At 38.3% G+C, this 23,504-nt stretch overlaps 1 protein-coding gene across 2 annotated transcripts in view; it reads left to right on the top strand.

Annotated features, from left to right (window-relative positions):
• The window catches only part of fbxl17 (F-box and leucine-rich repeat protein 17), a 965,787-nt gene that overhangs the window by 600,433 nt on the left and 341,850 nt on the right, over window positions 1–23,504 (top strand). For both annotated transcript variants that reach the window (XM_051929669.1, XM_051929670.1), the window contains exon 8: window positions 17,876–17,952. In XM_051929669.1, the coding sequence (XP_051785629.1) occupies window positions 17,876–17,952 (77 nt within the window). The remainder of the gene's footprint in view (window positions 1–17,875; window positions 17,953–23,504) is intronic.

Here is a 23,504-nt window from a genome sequence, read left to right as displayed (position 1 = left end):
GACCTCGCTGCTTTAATGAGGGAAAAGGTGACATCTCTCCATCGTGGAATTCAGCATTTTGCTGTTTTACGATCATGCAGATCTTGCACTGAAGCTCTGAAGCAGTCAAAAGGAAAGTTCCTTGACAAGTCTGAAAAATGTAATCCTTCAGAAGCATTTTACAAGGCTTGTCATTTAATATGAATGAACCGACTTTTGTGGAGTATAGTTAGTTACTTTACATTCCTACGGGAAAACCGAGGCAAGGAACCCGTCCAGCTCAGGCAATTCCAGACAGGCATTTGCTCCAGTATAACTGTTTTTGACTGAGACTTGTGGTCCACTCTTTAGTGATGTGCCCCCTGTCTTATGTGGTTTACTGTGTGTCAGATTATATGGTACAACTGCTGACACTCTCCAAGACTTTTGTTTTTGTTTCTGTCACTGGGTTGTGTCTTTTCTCTTGTGATGTGAGGCCTTGTCTGTTGGTTCCAGTGTGAAGGACTTACCCATAGCAAATTAAGGAAAGGCAATACCTCAAGGGTGGCACAGTGGTCAGTTCTACTACCTTATTGATTCAATTTCCTAGGCTTGAATTCCACACTGGGTCATTGAATTAACTTGTGATTCTAAACTGTCCCAGTACGGGGGTGTGTGTGACGAACTGGGATCTTGTCCAGGGCTGTTTCCTGCCTTGTACCCAGTACTGTGGATATATGCTTTGGCCCCCTTGTGACCCTAAAGTGAACTGAGTGAGAGAAAGTTGTATCATATGAATTATCCTCTATAATAAAACCCCTGTGTGCGTCCAGTGTCTGTGTGTGTGTGTCTTCTGGTGAAGAGCACATGCGCGGGGCACGGTGTGACGCTTCAAAGGCCGCCTGACGCGTCACACAAGACAAAGAGGGCAGGACCTATAAAATATCGCGCGGCCGATCCAATCGGATTTCGGTAAATGAGGTAAGACCTAAAACAAAAAACACGAAAAATCCAATTGGGTACTGAGACGCGTAGACCAGCTTCCCCATTGTTGTGCAAGTGTTCACTCTGAGGATGTCAGATTTGCGATTAAGAAGCTTGGCCTGCTAAAGTGTAAAGTAAAAGTAAATTTATTTTTGTGCACATTATATCAGTTGCTGGGGAGAATCTGCTGATTGCCCACTGTTGTGACAGAAAATTAAACGTGTATTATGGACAGCAAAGCCAGTATTACTGTCAGAGAAAATTACAGGCATTTTACGGAAAAAATTTAATGAGGTAAAAGGTCCCTTGCCATTTAATATAGACTGTTCCTACTAATGTTTATGGACTACTGTTCTAGCGCCCATTATTGTAACGGGCTTAATGTCTAGTACCTTAATATTTTCTTTGATGTCTGTTTGAAGTTTGCATTTTTTCAGGTACAGCAGTTTCCCTCCTTCATCCCAAAAGCGTAAATGTTAGATTAATTGTGTGAGTGAGCCTTATGATAGACTGACATTCCATCCAGGCATGGTTCCTGTCTTGCACCCTGTACTGTCCAGATTTTTTCCCCCATGACCCTTATTTGCAATAAATAGGCTTGTGAATATTCTGTCTATTATGTTAATGGTGTCTTTGATAAAGAAAATAAGACCACTTTTTTGTAACTTCTACATTTCTATCTTCTGAAGCCACAGGCGCAGAATTTGCCTGCCCCATGTAAAATGAACTTCTGGCCCACTGCTTACTTATTTTTGCAGGGAGCATGGTGTTTACGTTTCCCAGCCGTATTCATTTAAAAAAAAAATAATCAGCAGTGTTACAGGATAAACCACCGATTCCTGCTGCTGAAGTTTAGGACAAAGTAGTAATTTCTGCCTTTGAAATCAATTATTGCATTTTAATGTTTTCTCTAGGTTTGATTCTTCACTTTTTCGTGGCATTAACAGGAAACATTTTGGCAGTTTTATTTGTGTATTTATAATCACTAAGGATGGCAGGGTATCATTGGAACATAAAATATCATACCATGTATTGTGCACTTTATGCTAAGAACTATCTCATTTCAAAAGACTTTGATTGAAATAAATTGTAGGTTCTACAGAGGTCATTTCAGACGTGCCCTGCTTCTGAATTTTCTAATAATTATTGTGGTTGATGATTTCTGCGTGTTTTAGAATAGTTGTGCTAAAATATGAAATGGAATCATCAAAACAATTAAGTTATTTTATTAATTTAATTTAATTTAATTTTTTTTTACTAATCCCCGTGTGAACACAGTGTTTTGTATGTATTATATAAATGTATTTGACAAGCAACCACTTTTATATGTCATTTTCATTGTTGACTGTACCATGCTGTGTAACTACTTAAGGCTTACCTTGGCATCTTTTGCAGTAAGTGACGTTAAGGCAGCCATTCATGTGTCTGTTGTTTGAACCTCCTTGGTTAACCAATTAGTCCCATGGTGCAGTAGTACATCCTTGAATAGATGTGTGCGAGACAGTCGATACAGAATGCTAGGCCATCACAAGGCATAATGATAGATTGGACTGTTTGTCATCTTGAGATGTGTTGTCTGTGCAGTATTTGCAGGATAAAGAGGTTCTTCCTTTTTTTATTACTGGACAGGAGGAGAAACGCTTAAGGAGTATATCAGGTGAGCTCATGTGTGTGTTCCAATAAATAAACTGAAGTTATGCATTGTAATGCATTCTTGTTTATCATGGCGATGTGTTACACTTTGATCATTCATGCATGTAAGAATTTCACTTTTCTCTACATGCTTGACAATACTACTATCACTATTACACCTCAGAAACGTAGGAAAATCCAAGGTGCTGATGTAATCGCCATACACGAAGAAGTTGATTCTGAGTTCCTGGTGCTGGAAGGCATCAAAGCTGAGTAGTAGCTAATAAATTATTATGAGGAAAACAATTTTGAAACAAAATGCGTGAGTTTTACGCAGGGCTGTGGAGTTTTGGGTACCTGGAGTCGGGGTCGGCAAAAATGTACTGACTCCTAATAAATTTAAATTGTAATGGGAAAAAAAAATACAGCAAGTTCAAATGTCCCATTTCACAAACAATAGTCATAATTAAGTACTTGTCTGAAGTAAAGCCCAGTGCATAGTTGTGTTACTACTAGTGTGAAGTTCACCTGAGCTATTATACAACCTGATATTCACATATTGTAATCTGGATTATGGTACATTACAAAAAGTGTTTTCATTTTATTTCAGATGTAATCTGTTTAACAAGTTATTTTGAGTGTAGACAAGTGTAATGATGTAGGTGGAGGTGTGTGCTATGGCCTGATGTGTGTTCAGGGGTTCTTGTCTTTTGTTTAAACTGGCCAATACGGTGGAGAGTCAGCTTCCTAGCAAGTAGTTCTGTGGTTAAAGACGTGTATGTTATCTTCCTTCAATCAACATGGAAAATATATTAACATATTAAATACAGAGGAGTTGGAGTCAGAAGTACTGTAAACTAAGGAGTTGGAGTCGAACGATTTATCTACCGACTCCACAGCCCTGGTTTTACGTGATGCTGTTATTAAATGAATATACAAAAAATGGCAATTAAGGAGAGATATCTGTTACAAAACTGTCATTCTGTGATTTGTGGACATCACTGGACTACTCTGGCTCAGTTAGTTAGTTACCACTTGTTCAGCAGTCAACACAGCACTTTAGCATGGACTTAAATGAGCTGGCCAGTGATGGACAGCTCTAGATTAAATACGGATAGCATGAGATAGGCAGCAGGATAAAAAACAGTAGACCATATCCTGAGGTCAGTAGCTGAACATATGAGAACAAGAACAAAAGGAGCCAGGCTGGATGGGGTTGGTTGCAGACAAAAAGTTGAGCACCAGTCTTAAAATGTGAGCAGGAGTAAGGTAAAATCTGTGTTAAAAGAGTAACATAAATCTACAAAAACGTGAGAAGTACCACCACTGCTCAAGTAGAAATGAAACAAAGGGGTTGACTCACATTTGAAGGATGACATCATTTGAGGAAATGGTTTAACTAAAAGCATTAGCATTGTAATAAAAGTAGCATATAAACACGCGTAGTACTTTATTTTGTGAAATAATAAATGAATTTGAAAACCCAATCACAGTCATACCCTCAATTGCTCAATGTACTCCAGTAGAGTGAGTAATCATTAATGCCCGATAGGACCATTACATTTGACTTCCATTGTATTTAATTAGATGTAAGTAAAGACTTTTTCAACTGAAAGATGCCTGTGGGAGTATACTAGGCAGTATTTAATATTGTACAATAAATGTAACTGATAAGTGAATTCAAAAGGAGATCTGTGATACAGCAAGATATCTTTTTACACTGAAACGTAATTTGACGTCTCCCTAAAATAGTTAATAGCTTAAAAGATATCCAATAGTTAACATCAGTTGCCAATTATATAAATAGTAGGAAGACATGTTTATTTTTATTTTCCAGGTAATTTCTTTTGGTTCAAATATAGAACAAAGAAATAGTCTGAACTCAATATTTGACCCAGCTGCCTTGTGTAGCCATACAAGTCGTCTTCAACGTCTCCAATTACTCCCCAAGTCACCAAGATGTGTGGATGTTAGGCTAATTTATAAGAGTTAATTGGCCTCTTATGTATCAATGTTGTATCTGTGTGAACATAACATTGACCTGCGATGGAGTGATATCCAGGACTGGTTTCCATGCTTGCGGTGATTCTGCTGGGATAGGCTAAGGCCCCCTATGACCCTGTAATGGAAAAAAGGATGATTAAGAAGATAGGTCCATAGATATATACAGTAGAAGGATTCAGACGGACTAACTTTGCTTTGCCTCCCAGAACAAATACCTTTCCAAAGTGTTTTGCAGTTATAATAAAATTATATTGAGGTTGGGTCCTTAACTTGCTCATAATTGCGTGATGAGTCTGTGTTGGGGGTTGAACGTACAATCTGGTCTTCAGAATTTACCAGTAAAGCCACTGGGCCACAATGTTTAGGTTGAAGCTCATTATTTTATATTACACATTTTCTTAGGTAGCTCTGGTTATTGTCATGAGCACCAAGATTATAGAAATAAGGTGCACAAACACACGCGTACACAGAGCAAATGTAGTTAAACCACAAATTGATCTTATTTATTAATACAAAGCGTGAAGAACCTGATATACCTACTGCTACTGGTCTAGCTGGCAGACACCTGATAGTCTTGTTAATTACACAGGCATTCAGATAAACTTCTAAAATTAAAATGTCAGTACTGTATACTGTGAACACTTTCAAGTTTGAGAGACCAATGGGGTAAGTGACACAGTTGTTACCACTGCTTTGTCATAGTTCCTGGAATCCTCACCAAGTCTTTCTGGGATTTGCACGGTCCCAATCTGATTGTGTACTTTCCCCAGTACTCTGCCTTTAGGATGTAGGAGGAAAAACATTCATGTTAGGCTAATTGGTGACACTAAACTAGTCCAGGAGGGCCAAGTTAATTATGTGCGTGACTATTCCCTGTGTTTGACGGGTGTCTTTTTCTAGAGGTACCGGTTTTGGACCCAGTGGCTCATGCTTGACTCTGTGTTTAAATCAGGTATGATTGAAAATGCTTGGATTTCCTAATGCACAAAGGGACCTTCACAGTTGTTGTCAGTGTTCTTTTATCAATATTGATATCTAAGAAGACCTTTGATGGCTATCTTTGCAAAAATAGCATTAGGTATTGTTGTATATTATGCAGATTTTTATCTGTGCATACTTCAAAATGCATTCTCCATCATGTCATTTTCTTTTTTTTTTATATTTAAATTTTATTGAATTTTTATTTTAATCAAATAACACTCCATACACATAACTCGAGTTTTACAAAAAGAAAAAAAAAGAAAAAGGTTCAAAATATATCAACCCCCACCCCTGAGAAAGAGGGCTAGGCCAGCAGTGTAAAACTTTATGCTAGTAAAGACAAATGAATAGATAAAATAATCAATTAAGAGAGATAAATGGAGTAAAAGAGGGGTGAGACATCATGTAATTTTTTAACACAGTTAATCCAGACCAGGGTCGCAGGGGGTGCTGAAGCCTGTCCCAGCTAGCACAAGGCGCAAGGCAGGAACAAGCCCTGGACAGGGCAAACACACACACAAGTGGAGCAGTTTAGCACTGTTAATTCACCTAAATTGCATATATTTCGACAGTGGGAGGAAACTGGAGCATCTGGAGGAACACCACATAAACACGAGGAGACCATGCAAACTCTACGTAGGGAGGACCCAGGATGTGAACCCTAGTTTCCTTACACTCTCCCAAGACTTTTGTTACCACAGCACCATTGTGCTGCCCTGCATTCTCTGTTTTCAGTTAAAAATCCCATTTTCTGTATCAATTTTGGGCACAAAGCTGGTAAAACTAACACTATGTTTTCACTAGCTTTGGCATTATCAACAGCTAATCACAAAGCTGCACAAAATGGCATGTTTGTTACCATGGGAACTTACTTAATGGTGGCTGATTGGTTAGAAGCATTATTTATGGAAAAGTAAAGTTCTTTCAAATAAGCTGAATCTTAAGAAAAGACTTTATAGCATACATCAAATATATGAACATGCAGCTCTAGCAATAAATATGGATAATGTCACACACTTTAAGAGATTTACTCTTACTTATTGACCACAAGAATTAAATACACACACAGAATTATCCAAAGTAAATGAGCTCATTTGGAATTCAAAATTCAGTTTTTCCATTTTTTAAGATTTATAGCTTTTTTGCAGATTCCAAGGTGTGTGGGCTGATTTTCCAGCAGTCCAACCCTGAATTTATTACACCTTGTTTTATTTGTCCTTGTGAGTAACTTAAAGATGTGTGATCCAGAGGACTGCTTCTCTCCCAACACCCCCATGTATATTATGGAGTGTTAAAGACTAGTCAATTTCAGGTCAGAGAGGCGAGATTGCATTGGTTTGGACATGTGCAGAGGAGAGATGCTGAGTATATTGGGAGAAGGATGATAAGGATAGAGCTGCCAGGCAAGAGGAAAAGAGGAAGACCTAAGCGAAGGTTTATGGATGTGGTGAGAGAGGACATGCAGGTGATGGGTGTAACAGAACAAGATGTAGAGGACAGAAAGATATGGAAGAAGATGATCCGCTGTGGTGACCCCTAATGGGAGTAACTAAAAGAAGAAGAATGATCAAACTCCAGACCATAGCTGAACTACCAGGTATCTTGTTTGCTACCAAAAACTAAGTTTGTTTCAAAATCACCTGTCAGTCTTTCCATTCATTCTTAAATCTAGTCCTGGACACAGGGGTCTATCGCTTAACACACTCACACACACTGAGGCATTTATCCACAAATCATTCACTAATGCACATATCTTTGGGATGTGGGAAGAAAATATTTACAGATGTTGGGAGAAAAGGCTATTGCCATATATCTTGGAGTGTGGTCTCCTGGAGTTGTGATGCTTCATTGCTAACACAGTCATTCCACAGTATAACAAAACGTCATACATTTATATTTAAGAAACGTTATGCAAACGTGTTTTACCTCTCAGCCCCATGGATCTCAGCACACAAATTCTGCTATACCATAAAAAAAGAACTGGCTAGCTGAAAATGATTGTGCTAACATTGTAACTTTATTAGATCCTGGACAGATGTAATGTAGTAGTAGAATTATTCGTGGAAGACTAAGAGGCACATTACTTACCTGTGTTTTGAATTCTTTTCTGATTAGCCTGCCATCGATTCTAGAAGGCCAGCAATGTCCAGCATTGAAATTGTATTCATGTAACAAGAAAGATCATAACACAACAAAGTTTCTAGACAGATGTCAAGAAGAATTACATTGTCTCCTATTTGCAGTCACAAAGTATTGGCAGTGAATTAATTTTTTGCAAGATAAAGTATTTGGTACACAGAGTAGTTTGTTATTAAATAGAATAGTAAACTTAGGAAACAAAGATAACAGTAGGCTTAAAAGAAGCTGAAAAAGGAGACGTGAGGCTGTAAGTTACCCCAGGTGTCTGCAAATTGTTATACACTTTATTAAGCATGCCCAGGATGAACAACAGAATGCATGAGACAAGTCAAATAAATTTACAATATAGTACTGTATTTCAATAACTGCATACACAATACTACATCATTTTTGAATGCTATTTATAATATACATATATACAGTATGTGTGTGTGTGTATGTATATATATGTGTGTGTGTGTATGTATATATGTGTGTGTGTATGTATTGTGAGGGATGGCCGGCCAAATATTCCGGTCCACACCTCCAGGCCGCCAGATGGAGCCCTCCCAGCAGCATGGAAGTTCCCCGATTTCCAGCAGGGCCTTATGAACATTGTAGTTTTTATAAACAACCCTGCTGGATACCATGGGGACCACCAGGAGCCGCTGTAGGGAGGCTTGAGGAGTGCTACGTGCCCTATAACCCGGAAGTGCGTCCTGATCACATGAACGGAAAGAACGACGTGCTTCCGGGTTGAAGAAAAGGACTTTTAATCTGACCCGGAAGTGATGAGGACTCATGGATTGCAGGGCTGGATCCACTTCTGGGTCAGAAACTATAAAGGACTCTGGGAAACCCCAGACGAGTGAGCTGAGCTGGGAGGAAGGGTGGCAACACGTCTGGGAGAGGAGGAATTGTGATTGTTGATTGATTATTGATTATATGAGTAGTGTGGAGTGGAGGGTGCTTTGTGCATGTAATTATTATATAAATAGAGTCTTGGACTTTTACCTGGTGTTTGGCGTGGTACCTGAGGGTTCAAGGGAGCACTAGCGCCCCCTACTGTTACAGTATGTATGTGTGTATATATATATATATATATATATATATATATATATATATATATATATATGTATATATATATATATATGTATATATATATATATATATATATATATATATATATATATATATATGTATGTATGTGTGTGTGTGTGTGTGTGTGTGTGTGTGTGTGTGTATGTACTGTAACAGAAACTCTGGTCCACAACTCTGAACTGTGCAACGTAATCATCTTAGCCAGTCAAGCCAAAGGAGAATTCCATGAGCTCAAGTCTAATCAGGCTTCTGACTGTAAGGATGTCTCCTCAGTCCACTATCACCAGAAATCAGCTGCAGATTTCTTTCTTTAAAATTGCAAGGGTAGTACTGCCTGCTATTAAAAATGATTACAGTGGCCATAGTTCACCTCACCTGTATAACATAAAGGACTTAATAGCAGGTTTAATATTTTCAAACACAGAGTCCTGACCATATGCTCCGAGATTGTCATTTCTGTGGACCCCTCGTACATGTTTTAGGGTGCTGATACCTTGCCATTGAACTTGATTTGCAGCATGCAGTACATACACAGTCTGCCACACAGCTAGAATTCATTTTGTGCTGAAAAATGACACTGGAGACACTTAATCAAGGGTGTTGAAAAGCAGGGCGACTATGGTGATAAATGATGCACTTGTGAGTTTTGTGTTGATGTTGTGTTAATTGAATACTGCTGTGGACTTACCTTTGAATGTGAGATCAAAAGGTTTTTTTTGTGTAAATATAAAACCTTTTTTGCTTCATTTCTTGGTGCCTTTTCATTGTCTGTAGCTTTCAGTTTTAGTAAATGTGTCAATTTGAGTTAACACACATGTTAACTGTGTTTTGTTTTTCCGTTATGTTTTCTAAACAGTTGCAAGCTGATTTAGAAGTTTTTGAGTGACCCTTGAACAAATATTAATGTAGCCTTCACTCAGGAGACCACTATTGCACTAGATTTAATTCCCACTATTAATAATATTAATAATAATAATTATTAACATGAGCACAGGATGCAATATAGATTTGTTTAGTTCACAAAGTAAGGCAGTGGTGGGATTTTGAATTGTGACCTTTAAATATATAATCACGCATCCTAACTACTGGGCCACATTTCATTTTCAAACTGGTTTGCTGACAGAAGACATATACAGTAGTGTTATTCTTGCTCTATTTTATCCATAAAGGAAAAACATATTTAATGTTTCTTCTATTATTCATTTATATTTGTTCCTTTTTGTAAACTGTAACATTGATTCAGCAACACCTAAATATAGGGGTCTGCCAACCAGCCACATCTCAGTCTGGCCTCAAGACCACTGTAGGTGAGCCTGTGGCCCTGAGTAAATTTGTAGAAGCGCACGATTCCTGTCCTCCACACATATCCATTGAATGTTGTGCTTTGTCATTATTTTAGTTGTGCTCTTTACTTTGTATATTTTGAAAGTAAAAGAAAAAAAAATATCTCTCCAAGACAAGAATTTATATTACTTTACAAGTTGAACCTAGAACATTATAAAATTGAGGGAAAAATTAAACCATATGATCATGGTTCATTTACAGTGTGGTCTTACAACTCCTGCTATTTTCATGTTTGCTCTTCCAACAAAAATTTTCTACTGCATTGTTGACAAATTTGATGATATTATTCAGACTAGGAGAAACAGCTATTTTTTTCCTGCTGCACGCAAAAGAGATGTCATTCACTTAATTGGCATCTTTAAATTGGCTTATCCCTGATTGAGACGACTTTGCCAATAGGATGGAAATTGATCATCTAATGTCATAATGCACTCAGTACAACCTGGAGCTTAATGCTCAGAAGATTGTGCAGATGGTAGTTGATTTCAGGAGGAGCACACCCTTGCTGACCCGTATTACACTGTGTGATTTAACAGTAAATAGTCTTTCCACTTCCCTGGGTACTGTCATCGCTCAGGATCTCAAATGGGAGCTGGACATCCATACACTCTCCAAGGAACCTCAACAGAGGATGGTTTTTCTGCGCTAGCTGAAGAAGTTCAACCTGCCAGAGACAATAATGGTGCATTTCCGCTCCATTGGCATTGTGTCTATTCTCACCTCCTTTGTCATGGTCAGGTATGCTTCTGCTGCAGTCAAAGATACAGATAGACTGCAGTGTATCATGGCGAGATGGTGATTGGCTGCCAATTGCCATCTCTCCAGGACTTGTATGCCACCAGGACTGTTAGGCGTGGAAGCAAGATCATAACCAATAATAACCATCTTGGTCATGGACTCTTCAGGAGGCTTCCTTTTGGCAGAAGATGAGGTTCATTATGACAAAAACCGCACACCATAAGAAAAACTTTTTTTCTCCCTGTAGTACACCATATGAACAGGCATGGGTCTTTCTGAGTTGTCACAGGCATATTTATTCTTATGTTATTATTTATACAGTTTATGTACTAGCTGTGTAAGCCCATGCTGTAAAAAGCCTGTGGTCCTAGAAAATATTGAAATCGTCAGGAAAAAGAACTGAAATGTAGAGATGCAAGGTAATTGATAGGAACTACTCTGGGCATCTCTCTTCTAAGAGGATTTGTTTTGCCAACGTGCTCGCCTCACTTGTGCATTAGCAGCAGGAGGAAAAGTAAAGGGGATACTGTTTTGCCGATGTACTTGCCTCGAATCTGTATTAGTGGCTAAGCGACTTTGTCTTTCTTCTGAGGTTTCGTTTTGTTGACGTGCTGGCCTCGCTTGTGTTATTAGCATCTAAGCGAGTTTTCTCTTTCCTCAGAGGCGGAGCCTTTCCCCCGACTCCACCTCTCACTTCCAGGCCGGACAGACACACACACTTCTACATGTAGACATTTATATATAAGATATATGTGTGTGTGGCACCAGCTGTATCAAGTTAAATTCCTAGTATGTGTACGTGTGTATGGTGAATAAAGTTTTAGTCATTTAAATTCAATGCAGTTCAACAAATGATTTGTATTGCTTTAGACATTTATTTGAAAGGTAAATACATTTTTGCATACCTTTTATTTTACTGTATTGCTTCATCCAGAAATCATTCTTTTTTTAAATACAAATTTTAACATCCACAATTTTACAAAGCATCTTGTTCATTTGTGCTTTGGCTCTTTAAAGGCTTTCTGATATCACTGAACTCTAAAACAGTGTGTGCAGTGTTACTGCACTCGCCAAGGCTTTACCTGTGATTTGAAATTTGCAGGGTAAGTGACCTAAATCACCATGTCCCTGATATCTTGATATCCTAAGCCCCTTTGGCCTGATATTGAGATACTGAGCTTGATTTAGTGTTCCTTTGTAGGATTTGCAGTGCCGTGAGCAATATTGGTCCTGACGCAGAACTCATTCTGGTTTTATAAGTTGACTTATGGAGTCTGTAGCAAGGTCTGGAGTTGGAATGCAGGGTGAATTTCTTTCTGTAAGGGCAGACAGCTTCGAAATAAGCAATCTTACCTCTAACAGAAAGAGGTTGGATGTCATTGTATGCTAATTTCACAGCTGTCACTGTTTGCTTATACTTTATACTGAAAGTTTTTGGCGGTTGGCTTTATCTGCATGATTGTGCTTGATCAATAACGGGAATCAAATGGTATTCATGTGGTGTATTTCACACACCAAGGACAGTTAGGTGTTGCATTTAGATGATCAGAAACCTTCATTACCGCACCTTGTTTGGATCCCCTTACCTCAAAAGCAAGTCGCCTAGGCTTTAAAGCTGTGAGCTTTACCAATGAATGTTTGCTCTTAATTAGCTCTGTCCGGGCCCTTGAGTGCATAGTAAACAGTAACAAGGTCTCCATGGACTGCTTTATTTATTTATTTTGTGATAACACAATAGACAGATCTCCTCATTAGCTCTACTCACTTGTCACTGATGTTATATTTTCGTGTTTTTGTCAGCAAAGAAAAACAGACTGCAAATGTAGGTGCCAGTTTTGTGGTTCCTGGTATTCATAAGAGACTGGAAATGACTCATAAGCATCCTTTAAAACTGAGGGTGGCTTTACATTTTTCTTTATGTTCGGCTTTGGGGTCTAATGTGATTACATGATTATTTAAATCAACGTGAATTGCTCAGGGTAGCCTGCATTCTCCTTAGTTCCATTTCTCAGACACGCTTGATCGTTTATTGGTCTCGCCATGTGCATGAAAAATCCCATGGAGGATTTTGATGAAATGTGATATTGGTGCCCTTGGGGTAAAATTGGTCTACCACATTACATTGTCAGAGTGATAGGGGACAACGATAAAGAATGGGAGGGGGAGGTGGAGGAGGATAAAAGGCTTTAGTAAGCCAACAGCTAGTCAGCTGATCCAAATCAGATAAAATCCCATAATCAGACTGTCTTATTCTCGTGGTTGCTACTTTGTAAATCATACCACATGTGTTCATATGGTAAATTTAAAAGAAATCCAGAAGATCAGACAAATTGAACTCCTGGTGCCTTCTGGAACTTTTTTCAAATATAATAGGTCTTATCTGATCCAGAACAGCAAAGGCATACACTCAATATGAAGCCACCGTACCAGCAAAAGGACAAATTGATGCAGAACTACGTTGGTAGTGCGGAGGCTTTCTTTCCCTTTTCATGCAAGCAAAAGTGAAGGCTATTTTCCACGGCTGCTGCACAACATCCACCACACTGTAAATGGCTCATTTTCGGTTTTGATTGACCAGCAAAAATTGTTCCCTGCCATATAGCACTTATGGCATATCTCAGCTGTACGCAAAGCAGCTTATGACCTCCTTGCCAGCATGTTCATACGGAAAGGAGCATTATTAACTACTGTACATTGACAGCTACCCTTTGGGACAGTAATGGCATTAATCTAAAATCATTTTATGTCTACCTAAAGAAAACCTTATTTTCATAGAAACCTGCAAAAGACTCTGATCTTGTGTTAAGATTGTTACATAAAACACGGTCTGCTTCTTTTCAGTTGTTCTAAGGATCTATCTCAGAATATATCTAATTTTTTTTTAGCTTTGTTGCCTAGATAAATTATCTGTTTCTGTACCCTACAATTTTTGAAAACTGATAAAAATTTTAAGTCATTATATAAGCATATCCTTAAATGCACTTACTGTACATTAAAAATGCCTTTTAAACTTGTTCACTTCTGTCTATGAATTAATTGATGCCACACTCCTCATGTTTGCTCCTGGGTCTCTGAAGTGCTCTCTGTAGTTGGCTACTCATTTGAAAGACTTTCTGACATCACAAATTGGCAGATGATGATATTGTGCTCTCTGCAGACATGGACAGGGTAAACATGAATCATGGGTCAGTGTTTAACGACGACTATTACTCTATATTTTGATTGCATCAAATTTAGTGATTATGCTGAGCTAGTCAGGGGCTGAAATTAAATATATATCTTATGGTTTGTTGGGCTGCTTTGGTAAAAATTAACATTTTGCTGTCACCGTTGACTACTTTTTAGTTTCAGAACAGTTCCACATTTATACGTAACTAGCTGTGTTACCCGACTTTGCCCAGGAAATTTCATTAGACAATTGATCTTAGTTGTAGCACCATCAGTTAATTGAATATATCAGAATTACTGTATAACTAAGTACTTTTGTGTATGCAATACTTGTATTTTTTTTTTCTTTCAAAATGCTAATATTATTGGCAAGCAGTGTGGTGTAGTGGGTAAGAGTTTGGACTGAGGATTTCAAACCCTGAGGTTGTGGGTTCAAATCCTGCTTCTGACACTGTGTGACTATGAGCAGTTTACGTCACCTGCCTGTGCTCCAGTTGGAAACTCAAAAGAAATGAAACCAACGTTATCTTAAATGTTGCAAGTCGCTTTAGGTTCTCCATTGAATGAACTGAATGTTTTTAGCTTTGGGGTGATTTTCTCCAGTGGCTGAAGTGGAAGAAAATAACTGCTATTACTATGGCTTGGAGGCTTCTTAAACAGTCAAGGGCCTCCTTCTAAAGTCAGCAGATGTGAATGTACATCGTCACATTTGGACTTCTAAATTGCACAAAAAGACAGCCAGGAGACAACTGGGCAAAAGTGGACTTGAAGAAATAGTATTGGAGCTTAGTTGTTTTGCTCCAGCAGTGGTTCCTTCAGATTAAAAGAACTTGAAGGCATCTTTCTCTAAAGCATTCAGTTGAATGGAGTCATTTGTCTTAGGTGGCCTACATGGAACAAAGAACAAACTACTGGTTAAGTGAGCTAGCTTTAAAGCCAGATATGACTTTTGTTCTATTGAGTGCAGTTGATCCTACACGGGAAAACAGTTAAGCTGTTTAAAAGTATGTTTTCTCTGTGGCTTATCCAGCCCCAGAGAAAGAAAGCATAGCATGATCGGTCACAATATTCAAAGAAATTTGGAGAGTGGGGTGTGGGGCATCCTCATCCAAAATAAACAGACTGTGACAAATAATGCCAAAAGATATGATAAAGGTTTGGGGCAGCCTCCCGTATATTGTATCCTGGTTGCTAAAATTGAAATGATTGAACAGAGACATTCACAAGACTGAGTCCAAAACAGAACTAATCAAATGCAAGAAAGATGGCGGCTTTAAAGGCCCGGTCAGGAAATGATGTCATCATTAGGACCAGAACCAGAAGTGATGTTGTAAGGACTGGAAGTGACATCATTTCTGGGGGCAGATCCTGGAAGTGACATCATCTCTGGGGCCGGACCCGGAAGTGATATCATCAAGGGTGCTGGAACCTGGCTGGATTTCCTGGGAACGGTCTGTAAGTAACTGAGAAAGACAGACAGCACACTCTGCCACCCCCCTTTCGGTGGTGGGATTACAATTACTCAGGCCCTTTAGCTGCCTCCTACTCACACGTGTGTGACAAGACACAAATGTAAATATGGACAGTTTCAGAGGACGGTGTAGTTAGTCCACTTTTAAAGTCCATAGGTGGGAATGATTATTACAATGGAGTGCCTCATAGGGGGACCTATTAAGTTTAAACTGACGTTTTCTCTCCAAAGTTCCAAAGACATCACTTTTGCCACTACTTAGTGACACTCTTTCCCTTCCTTTTTGCTTCTGACGAAGCAGCGCCAATGCTTACAGCCACAGCAACAGTCACACTCCGGGGAGTTTTATAGCGTGCTTGTTGACCATTGAGTTTTGTATCTTTCTTGAGCCTAGCTGAACTTTCTCTTTCCATTTCATACCTGACCATAGACACCAAATGTGATTACATCTGGTTTTTCCTGTCCAGGACACCTCCCTCCTCTTCAGTGTCCTGTCCACCCCATTTGTTACTACTCATGTCGTTTGCTTCTGTTGTGTCTTTTGTTTGCGTGAAGCCCCTGTCAGCATAGTGCAGATTTTGAAAGTTAGCATAAAATTAATAAATATCGACAAATAAAAAAAAATGATCAACAAGCAAACAAAAAAAAAACCCTAATTTTTTTTGTATAACATCACTAAATTTCAATCACATTTTCAAGAAATTTTTGAGATGTTTTGTGTGTTTCCCCATTCCCCTAAATATTGATATATTGAAGTTTCTGTTCTTAGTGGATACCTGCTGGTTTAGATGTACTATCCTGCTAAACTTCATCTTTTTAAGTACTGTTTTTGTTGATGAGTGAGTGAGTGAGCAGATGAGTTAGTCCACTTTGCATTATATGTAAGTAACAGGTAAAGCCCGAAATTTGGATAAACCTAGCATTACCCGGTTAAAGCTCACATTATCCAAAGACCTGGGTAAAGCTGGAATAAAATATGACTTTCTAACTTTACCCAGGTAATTTTAGGATTACCCAACCCCAACTGGTTAAAGATGAATTTCATATACCTTAACCTGAGGGTAGGTCGCACTTTACCCAGATAAAGCCCAATTTTACCCAGGTAATGCTAGGTTTACCCAGGTCTTTTGGTTAATGGGTGTTAACTGCGTAATGCTAGGTTTACCCAACCTCTGGCTGTACCTGTAATATATATACATAGTTATGTAGAAATGTGTTGATTCTAATTTACCTGACATGGATATTTTAACCTAATTCAACCATAGTGGCTTTTCCCTATCATTCCTCTGGGATTTGGGATGGAATATTTGGTTATTTTCCCCCAACTTTAGTAATGGGTATAATTAACCCAATGGCCCTCCTATAGACAGTGCCTGTAATTGCAAGCCCATCGGCATGCGTGGTCGTGCACATACCCACACTAGCTTATAACAGCTCGATTTAGATTAACCAAAATGCTTATCTGGAAATACCCATGCAGACATTATTATTTATTATTACTTATTGTTTGACTGACACCTTTATTAAAGGTGCCTTAAAATATTTGAGATATAATTAGTTACATTTCTTTTGTTTTTCTGATTGGAGTCCAGGCAGATGAAGTGACTTGCTCATGGGCACACAGTGTTAGTAATGGGATTTGAACTCACAGTCTCAGGGCTTGAGGTCCCAAGCCTTAGCCACTACTGTATGCCAGAGTGGGACATGCACATTCTGCACAGGTAGGATGGGGCAGGATTGAAACTTGGGACCCTAGAGCTGTGGGACAGCAGTGCTGATCACTGAGCAACTGCATCTCCATCTGATTTGACAGGTAGCTACAGTATGTAGATATTAGAAAATGTACACAAGGTATTTGAATAGTGAATGACCCTAAATGTCCACATTTCAATGTGTGCCTGTGGGGAAAAAACAGAAGTGGTTTAGGAAAAAATAATCATATGTTCATCTGTCTCTTGTAACAGGCCATGGCAGAACATAACTGTTGAAAGAACAGAATTCCAGAAGTAGATTATAAACAAAATATAGCTTGGTGCTGGGGGCTTGATGGTGTTGTCAAAACTCTACCGATTACTGTGGCTGTGAACAGACAAGCCAGATTTCTGTGGTTAAATAATTATTTCTAGTTTCCTTCGTTATCAAAAGTATACCTCATTAATACAGACGGCCTATTTTCTTAAATGAAAACCATTGCCGCTTCAAAGCAGACGTATTTGGTGTGTTTTAAGGTGTGTTTTCATTCATTTATGGACCATGGTGCCCTTCAGCCCCATTATAGGCTACAGGTACAGACATGGTTATATGGTGAATGACCTCCACATTTCAATGTGTGCCTGTGTATTAAATGATTTTATTTCCCCCTTTTTGTTTCACCAGATGTGTGGAATTTATAGCAAAAGAAGGCCGGAGTCTAAAAGAACTTTATTTAGTGTCTTGTAAGATTACAGACTATGGTAAGTAACTTAATTTATTTCTAAAAGAGAATAATGCAATTGAGAGGGATGTGGATTACTTCAACTCATGAAAATAATGTAACTAATATAGCTAATAATGGATGAACACAAGTGCTGTATTTTACAATTAATTATTGATAATTTTATTAAATGTTTTGCAGATGTATAATTATTTTTCACCACATTCTATATTTAACTTTTTAAATCAATTTGCAGAAAAAAGAAAGAAGTGATGTGTTTTTGTTTACATCACTTATTCTACCTAGCTGTAAAGACAAGTTATTTTTAATTTGCATTGCTCTTAATCCAATTGTTTGCACATTGGGATCTCTTTTATTGTTCTTTCATTTTTTATGCTACCTGAGCAGTCAGGCACTGGTTGTTCAATATATTCTTTCTTATGGAGGCTGGACCATTTGGGTTTAATTTATACAGGATGGCACTGCTGTGGTGTCAGTAGAAATGGGTCCTTGCAGTACAGCTAGCTATACGTTCTTAAATGTCTGAATCTGCCCTTTTTGTTACTTTTTGTGTCTGTCCTTTTGCCAGTCAGTAATACAGATGAGGACAAAGCATAATTGCTGACCTCTATATGGTATATGCTCCATTGAAAATACATAATAAAGCTCAGAGTGTTGATGTCCAGTTGCGAATTGTGAAGAAACACAAACCTTTAGGCCACTCTTTGCCCCAAGCTCCTCACCGGCAGCCATGCATGAGAGCCAAAGGACTGTAGTAGGTGGGAGATGCACCTGAAATGCTCTACTTCTCTGTGTCCTGGCCAGCCTCCATCACCTGCCTCTGCTTATGGTGCTTCTTTTATGCTGGCTTCTCCAGGTGGTGCAGAACTGTCATCCTCATAGCATCAGTAGCCTCATGCACGTGTTTTACATGTTCTCCCCTTATATTTATGGGTTGATTGGTACCAGTGAGTGTCAGGGAGTTTGCTCACTCAAACTTATGCTGCTCATTTCTTTTATTATGATATCCTCAGCAAGAATAACTCTTCTTGCATTAAAAAGTAAGTGTTTGGTTTGTGCCTCTCTCTGGCATTTTCGTTCATTCATTCATTCAAAATTACACTTTTTATTGGCTACCTAAAAAGATTACAATTACAATATGCAAGCTTTTGAGGCAACTCAAGTCTCCTCTTCAGACAAGATGTAATGCAGAAGTTGGAGTTCCCTGTGTTTAGATACACACTAGGACAAACAGCAACACTGGAAAACCTTTAAGTGAGACATCTTAAATGTAAAAAGTGCAATGAAGCTCTTATGTGCTCTTTTCACTATGCTAATACCAGCTGGCGTAAATTTTGCTGTGTAGGCTATATAAAATCTCAACACAGAATATAATGGGGAAACAGTAGGAGCAGTTTAGGAAAAATAATATGTTCATCTGTCTCTTGTAACAGGCCATGGCAGAACATAACTGTTGAAAGAGCAGAATTCCAGAAGTAGATTATAAACAAAATATAGCTTGGTGCTGGGGGCTTGATGGTGTTGTCAAAACTCTGACGATTACTGTGGCTGTGAACAGACAAGCCAGGTTTCTGTGGTTAAATAATTATTTCTAGTTTCCTTCGTTATCACAAGTATACCTCAACCTGTTTTCTTAAATCAAAACCATTGCCGCTTCAAAGTGGATATATTTGGTGTGTTTTAAGGCTTTTTTTGCTCAGTTATGGACCTTGGTCACCTTCAGCCCCATTGTAAACTACAGGAACAGACATGGTATATTTAATATTTATAAAAAACTGTATTTGAAAAAACAAATATAGTACACCCCCAAAATTCGCGGGGGTTATGTTCCTAGAGCAACCGCGACTTTTGGATGTGGTTAAAAAATGCCTTTTAAATGCCTATTTTTATAGTTTAAACCCTAAATACAGTATGCCCCCAATACACTTTAATTTCGTTACAAACTCCACTTAATACATTAATACATTACCTAAAAACAGAATGTAAAGGTAAACCCGTATACTGTACAGTACTGTACTGCTATGTCTCCCGCGGTGCTAGAATGTAAAGTACTGATGTTACGGCTATACAGTACGTACTGTAATTCATGTAAGCGCATTTTCTTTGTTATGCGCTGTCGTTTTCTTTGTTATAAGTAGAGTAAATACTGTACATAATAATTTCATTTAAGTAAAATAAAGTAAAATGTATGGGTACTCACCAATGAGTAATGATATTGATGATGATGAAGTAGCTGTACAGTACGATGCAGAGGATTTAAAACTCCTTGGGTGGCACCTCTTCTTCAGGCACTTCAGGAGGAGTCGAATCTTTGGACGGGTCTTCTTCTGGTGGGGTTTCGTGCTGGCTTTTCTTTATAGGTTTCAGGAACATTGTGATGGGAAGTTGCTACATTGTCTCCTGTAGCGAACTGCTGGTACAATTTCCGTGCTTTCTCACGGATGATGTTACCGTCCAAGGGGATGTTCTTCTTCCTGCAGTCGGTGATCCACAATGCCAAGGCAGATTCCATCCTGACGATATTTTTATTCCTTGCTGTCGTTACCTTTTTGGCACTATCACAGAAACTTACAGATATGGTACTCCAGATCACTGCTTCGTTCTTCTTTATGTAGCGTGCGGTGCTTTCATTAATGCCACAGTGGCACGCTACTGCAGCATAACTTTTTAGTTCCCAGAGCAAAACCTTAGAAGGTGCAGGGCGCTTCGGTGACATCTTATGCGTTTAAGAATAACAAAATATGATAACAAAATGGAAAACACAAGGACACTCAGCTGGAGACGCATCACAGGGCAGCAGTCAATCGTATTAGCTACTTTCACCATCCCAAACCACATTTCCCTCAGCGGTTGCTTCCTGTTCTCTCTACAGCACAGTATTGCCACGAAAAAAGCCATAAAAAATTGTGGAGGATATTTGCGCTTTCCGCTAACAATTAATAGTTAGGTTCTAAGAAAAAGTCCACAAACCCTGAACTGTGACTTCGCGAGGGTCTACTGTATATACAACATTCAGGAAGAAATAACTTTGACTCAAAAATACCAAACTGATCCTTTATGTGTCTTATAATTTGCAAAGATTTTTATTTAATTTCTAACAGTAACATCATAGGCCTGAGGAGTTCCTTTGAACACTTAAATAATTACAACATAGATTTGACCAATAATCATTAAGTATTTTTGTCATGTTTTAACATTTACTTATATATTTAGGTCAACCATTTTTCTGCATGGATGTGTGAATAATACATATAAAGCCAAGAGGAGGTAATCAACCTAACTGGACGTTACCCTGTTTTCCTGGGCTACAGTTTCTCTTATCTGAACTGATTTCACTTTTCTTGATATCAAACCCTTTTTAAGCTCCTCTCTTAAAGGCAGCTTTACTATTTGGTATAATTCTGTCCTTCTAATGAATTTCTCTGCTGCTGTGTTGTAGTGCTGTTTTCATCTTGTAACGGTTCATACTTGTTTTGCTGCTGTATACAGTAGCACGTCAACTGACATAAATTTAACAATACACAAATGAAACTTTACACTGTTTGGTAACAGAATGTTAAAAAGAAGTAAAGAAAGAAAATTTTTAATTATTGTGTCATGATGAGCCATTTTGTTTCCTTGTATGGATCCTAAAGGAGTGAGATGGATGCCTCTTGTGCTCAAACTCCTTCATATCAATAGTGCCAAGAGAAAGAAGCTAGGCATTCCTCCCATAACCACACTTCATCTTCACCACCACAGTGACATAAAACAATGCAAAATAGGGGAGCACACTCGTTCTTTACATTCACTCCATCTGTAGTGTGTAGTGGTGCAAGGGAGACTTATACAAGCACCTAATATTCTTTTGCTCCTTCACAATCGTGCATGCATGTGGTTTTGCAATAAAAGAGCAAGACATGCTCCTTGCAAGAAGCCAGGCATTTTTCTTGAATACTTTTTCTCCATGTCGCCCACTGCAGCATGTGAAGAACCGAGATATGCTTCTTCTTTATTATTGCTATGTCTTAGCCGCGCCTGTATGTTTACATGTATACAAATATATTCTGATTGGTTTGTTAACTAATACTTTGTATTGGACTTCTACAAGGTGTTATGTCTTTCCGTGTTTTAGACTTATGCATGGAACCTTGAGTATTCATAGGTTTATTGTATTTTAAACTGATAATTTAAATTTATATTTTAAGCTATTGATGTACTTATTAATTAGTATATGCAATATCAAATTTGTTGCACTTTAGGGGCAATATCGGGGGCATCTAAGGAGTTATTTGACTGTATGAGCTTTTCCATGATATGTAGTGCTTCGGAATGTATTCCTATGTACAATTTAGTTCTACTACAGTATATTGTAAAATGCTTGGTCAATATTGAATGTATAATGAAAGGCCCTTTCTTGTCTCTCAGAATAACATGTTTAGCTGTGTTTTCACAGGTTACTCAGGTTTTCATTTACTCTTTTTGTGTTTTTAATCTTTTTTATGTGGTAAACTCCTGCCTGCAGTTGTTATTCTACCGCTTTCATGCTGTTTGCAGGCCGAGTTCCATATATATCACACGTGAAATCACTTTTGGATCAGCAGTCACTAAAACATATGAATATCGTCATGCAACACTGTTCCTGGAAATACTTGTCCCTTGAACCATGGATATACTGATCTTGACTCCTTGAAAGGAACCTGGTGCATAAACATAATTCACTGAATTCTTCTTTCTTGTGAAAGTTTCAGCAGCGTCTCACTTTTTTTTTTTTAATAGAAATTGTCAAATTGTTTGTATTGGTTTGGAAATATATGTTACGTCTGTTAAAGTGGAAACATGTTCTGGCAGCCTTTCACATAAACGGGTGCTTGCTGAAAACTTTTTCTGTGTCAGCAGAGGACAATGCACTAACAGTTCTCATCCCTTGACCCTGCACTTTGGAAATATCATATTTTTGTTTAAAGTCCTCAAAGTGGCACATCACACCAACCATCTACATGCCTCCCTTTTAGAAGTATATGTGCGCCTTTCTGGACAACTGCAGTGTCTGTCCCCATCGTTACAGTTTGATGGAAAAGTATGGTGACGTTTTGTTTCAGGCTGCTTGTATTTCCTGTCACTTCAGTTAAATATGAATTTCTGTTCTTGTCCTGGCCATTCAGCCACTTACATCTCATATAAGTCTTGATAATGTGTACATTTAAGGTTTCTGGAGGCAATATATTATCTCCTAGTATGCCCACTTCCCCTGTCTTTCTTCTGTACAATCTCATTTGCTTTAATTTTGCATTCATATGGCTGACATTTTGATGGATATTTCAGATCATTGTATTGCTGCAGGACACAGCAGTGATCAATAAGTCACACAGATAATTCCTGCAATTAATTGCACTGGATGATGTCAGATTTGATAGATCACTGCAGAAAACTGAAAATGGACTTGCATTAAAATGCCACTAAAATGAATATTGGTTAAGTTCAAATTCTTTATATACTGGTTACAGGTTATTGCATATATACAGTATTACTAAATTCAACCATACAATGAAAGGGATTTGACTGATAGTATTTTAGAAAGCCTAAATCATT

Source organism: Erpetoichthys calabaricus, chromosome 7 (genome assembly GCF_900747795.2).
Source record: "Erpetoichthys calabaricus chromosome 7, fErpCal1.3, whole genome shotgun sequence".
NCBI classification, from domain to species: domain Eukaryota; kingdom Metazoa; phylum Chordata; class Cladistia; order Polypteriformes; family Polypteridae; genus Erpetoichthys; species Erpetoichthys calabaricus.
This window is presented reverse-complemented; position numbering and strand designations above follow the sequence as displayed.